Source organism: Gymnodraco acuticeps, unplaced genomic scaffold, assembly GCF_902827175.1.
Source record: "Gymnodraco acuticeps unplaced genomic scaffold, fGymAcu1.1, whole genome shotgun sequence".
Lineage (NCBI taxonomy): Eukaryota > Metazoa > Chordata > Actinopteri > Perciformes > Bathydraconidae > Gymnodraco > Gymnodraco acuticeps.
In genome coordinates, this window is record NW_022990014.1 from 2,209,256 (window position 1) to 2,215,940 (window position 6,685).

At 40.9% G+C, this 6,685-nt stretch overlaps 1 protein-coding gene across 1 annotated transcript; it reads right to left on the reverse strand.

Annotated features, from left to right (window-relative positions):
• Positions 1-965: 965 nt before the first annotated feature.
• Positions 966-6,308, reverse strand: cdca7a (cell division cycle associated 7a). The gene is made up of 10 exons (XM_034213223.1): positions 6,196-6,308; positions 5,164-5,298; positions 4,935-5,057; positions 4,657-4,851; positions 4,461-4,538; positions 4,006-4,197; positions 3,781-3,909; positions 2,528-2,677; positions 2,299-2,435; positions 966-2,215 (listed from the first exon to the last, which is right to left on the reverse strand). Exons 1-10 carry the CDS (start codon positions 6,214-6,216, stop codon positions 2,182-2,184), a joined length of 1,194 nt encoding a protein of 397 aa, XP_034069114.1. The 5' UTR covers positions 6,217-6,308; the 3' UTR covers positions 966-2,181.
• Between the last annotated feature and the right edge of the window lie 377 nt (positions 6,309-6,685).

A 6,685-nucleotide genomic window follows, 5' to 3' on the forward strand; every position in this document is an offset into this window, starting at 1 on the left:
GTCGCTGGTTTATTTATGTCTGTATAGGCCGTTGTTGTGAGTGTGGACGGTCGGAGCATATATAACGTTAGCTTAGCCAAGCTCCATTTAGAAAACACGCATTTTAAAATGGTTTTTCGTCTGCCGTCTGTCTGCAGACTTGTCAAAGCATTAATTCATGGTTTTTACTAACCGGTATCAGTATGTTACTTCGGCATCATTTTTGAAACGTGTATTGCAATTAAATCACGGTCAAATATGTTCATCTTGTTGTAGTTGTAGCCCCCTTGCCAGCGATTCTCTCTCTAGTTTAGCATACTCAGCCCGACTCAGCTTGGTTGTTCCTGGCCCTAGAACCACGATTTAGTCGGGCCAGAAAGCTAGCCGGTACTAGGCCAAGTGGAAACGCAACCAAAAACGGGCCCCGCACGGCTCGGCACGCTTAAAGCGAGCTACCCGCTGCAGTGGAAACGCGCCATAAGTCTCCTAAGAAAAGTCTCCTTTGGGCCAGGAAGTTGTGATTGATCAGTAAAAAACGCTTCAAAACCCATCAATGTTCTTAGTGAATCATTTAATAAATTAGCATTAAATGAAAAACCAAAGGGCAGTGTACATACTTTGCTTCCCTTACTCCTTAAATTAACCATTAAACATTTTCTTTGAATTTAGATTATGAACAATCTTTAAAAAAAAAAATCAATGTTAAATTGACTAATTTAAGCTTGTGCCGATAGTTTAGGAGCAGCACATACAACATTTTAGCCAGGTTATTTTAATCTGTTACCTTCTTAGGGATTGCACATTTACTATAAACACTGTAGCTTGTTACAATGGTTGAAATGTTAAACCTCCAGCCTTCATGCTCCCTAACATCTTCAATCACCAGCAGCGTTCAGGATTCCTCCTCCATGTTTCAATAACAGTAATTACAGCTGCCACTGTTCTGGATAGAGTGATGGTCAAGTCAAAGAAAACTGATAACATGATTCCGCAAGGATTAAAGCTTTAATGAACATTTACAGTTACCTCAATGAGAACAAAGCAAGATCCCAATAACAGATATTGCCATCAACAGTTAAGCATCACTCTTCCTGTTAGGGGTGGAGTGCCTAATAAACACAAGCAGCAGTAAAACAACCTCCCCCTGCCATTAGGCTGAAGAAGAAATCTCAAACTGATTATTTTTTAAACAGTATCGTATAATCAGTGTCCTGGTGCAGGTCAAATGAAGTACATTTCAAGGCGACGCAAAGGTTAATTTCATGTCATTTCGCGTAGAGTATCGCACTTCTGAACAGAAAATGCAGGCCATAACTCTATTGCCTCTTCAGTGGCACCTTCAACCATTCCTACTTAACAGTGTAAGGCAGAAAATGAGCCAAAGAGACTGGAGCAGAGCGAGAATGTGCTTTAACAGGAGAAAATGATTTACAGGTATGAGATTCCCATTAGAGGGTGCTAATTGTTTCCACACCATTAGTGACAGTTATCTAATGAAGGATATTTAACCAGGCGCTGTACTATATCACACAGTTCCTTTCGGCTTAGCAGTGAGAGGCAGTGGACCCCAGAGCCGGGGCCCTTTCCCCCTGCAGCCACCAGACAGAGCATTGGGTCACTTCTGCAGCACATACAATCTAAAATATATCATATGTTGTTTTTACATGTACACTTTTTGCAGATTTAAAAATGGCTACAAATCTTGTAAAAACACAAGCATACATTTGAAGATCAGATTCATGTTAGAGTGGGCAGTGTAAAATATGTACATTTAAAACAATGTAAGATACAGTATAACTAAACAACCCGATTGTTTTTTGGAGCAATTTGGATGATTCAGCAATAAAAAAGAGAAAGATGCTAGGAAAACAAACATAATTCATCTTAACACATAGGAATGTTTGAACAATTTTCCTGTTTTGGTCCACCTTAGTGTACAATCAACCAGTCTTAACGTAAAAAGGTTCAGCTCTTTAGAACAGGCAGGAAAATATGAGGAACAATAACAAAACAAGCTTTAGGCTGGAAAGAACTCTCAAAGTGTCTCCTCCAGATGTCAGTCAATGCTCCGAAAGTATGTGAAACATCACAAACGGGAACAACAAGTATTGTGTTGTAATGCTGGAAACACCATGAACAACATTTGGACGGTGCGGAGGTAAAACCGGTCAGAACACGTCAGTCAGGTCCAGGATCAGCACCTCAGTCGCTGCTCTCTTCCATTTCCTTTCTCAAGCTGGAGTAAAGAGAATCTTAGTGAATGAAAAAAAAATACATTTAAATCTAAATAGACAATCCTTTTGATAGCGCTCTAGTTACCTTTTCAGATAGGCGTGCACATTATCATATCCACAATATTTAGCCAGGTACACCAACACTCCCGTAGCACAGCGACCGTCTCTGGCCCGACAGAAGCTGCAGTTACAGATCCCCCTGCATGGCGGGCACTCCCACTCCTAACAAGGGCAATAAAAAGTTGGTCAGACTTTGCCAACGCACACATGATCAAATGTGAATGCAACCATGCATGTTTAAAAAAGGTACTCACTGGATTCAGAAGAGCGTCTTGGACCTCCTCTCCGTAGCGGTTACGGAGACACGGGCCGCAGAACTGACCCCTCACCCCCACACACTCTGGATTGCGGCAGTTGGTTTTGGTGTCAATGGTTTTCTGGCGGCACTGGTGGCAAGTTGATCCCTAAAATGAAAGATAATTCATAAATGTCATGGAAAAGATAAGGACCAAAAAGTAAGATGGGACGAGATTTACAAAACATTTTCAATTCTGATTTAGTGTCATAAAACTCAGAATATATATATATATATATTAGGGCTGTCAAGTTAACGCGTTAATAACGCAAAAGAAAATTAACGCCACTAATTATTTTAACGCGATTAACGCATGTGTATTTTTTGTCCTCGGCCGCCCCGTAGTTTCAGAGCGCATCTAGTTTAAAATACCATCTACAAGCTGATGCTGACAGCCCCGCTCCTGCCGTCCGCTTGCGGGAGACCACACTTCCACGCTCACCGGCAGGCACCGACTGGCCATCGGGAGGACCGGGAGGGTGTGTGTATGTGTCGTGTGGCCCGAGCGAGCGAGAGAGAGACCAAGTTACGTGTATTGTTAGCATCTGGTGCTAGCTAGCTGCGCTAACGGATATAAGGAGCTGTTTAAATGAAAACAGAGGAGCGACATTTCGCCGACAACTGCGCCGAGCACTTGACTTTATGCAGGCAGCCAGACAGTGGGACATTGTACGAAAAGTCAGCACACTCAGCACGGATAGTGCGCAACATGATTACAGCGTCCAGGCAGCTCTCGTTCGAGCATATGCCTTGAGTTGCACATAGCTCCAACGATCCATCACACACACTATATTGTATGAGAGGTTCCAGGTTGAATTGAGTATTAAACACATTATTGCATTATTATTATCACAGTATTGAATATTAAACACAACAACCTCTGAACATTTGTAATGTTCAGAGGTTGTTGTGTTTAATATTCATGAGAATATTTGTCATTGTTCAAATGATAATAAACATTTGCATAAAGCATATTTGTCCACTCATATGTTGATAAGAGTATTAAAAACTTGAAAAATATTCCTCTAAGGTACATTTAGAACAGATCAAAAATGTGCGATTAATCGCGATTAACTATGGACAATCATGCGATTAAATGTTTTAATCGACTGACAGCCCTAATATATATATATAAATATATATATTTGTTTACCTGTGTCCTTAATCTTCAACAACAATGCTGCTCAGCAATACGGTGAATGTGGGACTTACGGTGGAGCTGTTGTACACTTTCTCCCGCACGTTGTTGCAGATGCCCTGCAGCTCCGCCTCTGTGATCTCGTCCACAGGCCGCACCACATGTTGGATGGCCTTCTGGCCGTTGAAGACACGGCGGCGGAGCTGCAAATGAACAGAAATGTATTAATTCATGTACACTATTTTCATGTAACATCAAAGGTGACCAAAGAAACAACCGTTTGTTGGGGTGTGACTTACTGGCTCATCATCTTCTTCAAAGAAGCGGCTTTTGCGAACCAGGCTGAACTTGTCCTCGGGCTCTTCCTCTAGAGTTGGGCTGGGGGGTCCGTCCACTTGTGTGCGGGACCGTGTGTGGGGGCGGGACAAACGCTCTGGGTTTCTCCGACGAGGTACTGGCGTCCCCATGGATCTACGAGGTGCCTGACGAGGCTAAAGAAGATGAAATAGCACCAATTAATACAAACGATGGATAATAATAATCCTTGTATTTATTATAGCGCTTTACAAATACACATTACACATACAGATCATACATGTAATGGTCATCTACTGTGTACAATACCCACAGGAGCAAATTCGGGTGAAGTGTCTTGCCCAAGGACACAACGGACTGAAACAATGTATAAAGCCCAGTGTGCTCCAGTGAGAAGTGTAAGGTCAGATTTGAATAGGTTATTGTCAGGGTAAATTACCGTAGTGGAAGCAGACATGGCCATCCGCCTCGGGATGAGTCCAGGTACTTTGTTCAGCTCTGCCATGAGCTTTGCCAGCTAATACAAATAAATAACAGAGTAAATAAAACACAATAACATAGGAGGCTGTCTGGTGAGAGTTCAGTTCATATAACCAAATGCTGTAAGCAATGGAAATAAATATAGCAAATTGTACCATTTCTTTGTTCTCCTTAATGTTACTGGCTCTCTTGCTCATGAAGGTGTCTTCCTCCTCGGAGTCGGAGTCCTGTACTTTGGTTTGAGCGAGTGGTTCGGACGCCGGCCTCTTCATGCCCGTCTTCTTAGTGGGGAATGTCATGGCAACCTTAAGGATGGTGGACTTGCGGCCACGTCTCGGAGAGTTTACTTTCTATAAGAAAATACAATTAGTGATTAGAGAAAACGTTCGTGCTGCTGGGTGAAGTTTGCAATTTTTTCCCACTATGAACCTACCATGGCTTTCATCTGGTTGTTGATCATGCTGTCCATAAACCCACTGCATGTATCCTCCTCTGATGAAGCCTCAAACACCTTTGGCTTCTCTGCCATCCTCCTCGTGGATCTTAAGCTGCTCTTCTAAAACACAGACACAATCTTTAGTTTCAGGAGGTGTTGCAAAGACATCACACATTCACTACCTTTTAATAGGAATAGGAAGACTTTGAGATTTGTTTTTAATTACCGTGTTTGCAAAGCCTCCATCAGAGCCAAAGCTATCACAGCTGTCATCAGAAGAGGATGTCTCCATGGGAACCAGAGGGACACTGCGGAAGCTCCTCAGACTCATCCTGGTGGATGGAGACTGGGCAGCCATTTTCTGCAAATAACAGGTAAGTTTAGAAAATAGCCTTCTAATAACCAGGTGCACTGAAAGGTTTCTATGGGTATAATGAACTCTATACAGTTAATCTAACTTCATTGTTAAGACTGATATCTCTGACCTCTGAACTTAAATCAGGCAGTTGCAAATATAGGCACAAACTTCTAAATCAACTTTTACAAAGCTAAAAGTTGACTTTCTTCAAGTGATTTTTTTGAGTCCTAAAATGGTCGACGGTAGTGCTACAAGTATCGATTATTCTTTACAATATTAGTCTGAAATGCTCAAACATCTTTATTTGTCATCAGAAAATACTGTTTTATATATATATATATATATATATATATATATATAACCCAGCTTATTATATATATATATGTATATATATATATATATATGTATATATGTAAAGAAAAGCTGGGTACTTTTGCATATTTTAGTTTTTTCAATGGCTTGAGAGTTATAATAATTTCCTCTGAAGAATGTAATACAATGATCGATTAGTGTTTCTAAACTAACCCCTGTTGCAAATCAAACTTTGTAAGCCATGCAACTGGCTGATAGGATATCTCAATACAACTCATTGATGGCCATTACTGCGAATTAACAAGCAAAGTTTACAACTCAACTTTAAAAAGTTAACTTAAGTTACACGAGGAGGCGGGTGGTACACTCTTTAACAATTTAAAGCTTACATTGCCGAAATTAACATGTTTGACTACTCGCTTTTTGCATGTTTTAAGTCTTGAAACGTTGAATGCAAGTTGGTAATGTTAACCGTTGGTGGAAACGTTCGATTTAAATGTTAAGTGTTCAAGTTTCTAATCATCAAAAAGCTAACCAAACACAATATAGCTGGAGCAAGTTAACACAATTGTAGGCTGCTTTTCTTACCTGTGAGCGGGTGGATGGCATTGTTCTTTTTTTAATAATCTTGGCCGATAAAGAGAGAGAAAGTCAGTGTACAGCAACAGCTCTGCAGTGAGTGAACAATGCAGGACCTGCAGCTGCAGCCAACCACAGGCTGTTCAGTTCCCGCGCCACCAGAAAGTCCTGGAAGATGTATAAAATGTAGTCAGCTAGTTTAACAAAATGATAACCTTTTTGTAAAACACTGAGAAACAAATATACAACCAAAAGTAATTTCTAAGATTTGTAAACGTGTTTGATATTTTATTTCGAATCAAACGTATACATTTGTGGCACAGTAAGGCAATGATTGTTGTGTGCCTTCCATGTACTTTGCAGTGGCGCGAATTTTTATTTGCATGCAACGCGGGTAAAAAGTGAGCCCTTGCCCAACTCTGCAACTATTAAAAGAGGTCACATGATCTGACCGAAGTTTAGTAGTCACTTCACGTTAAAGCAGACAGGACACGACTGA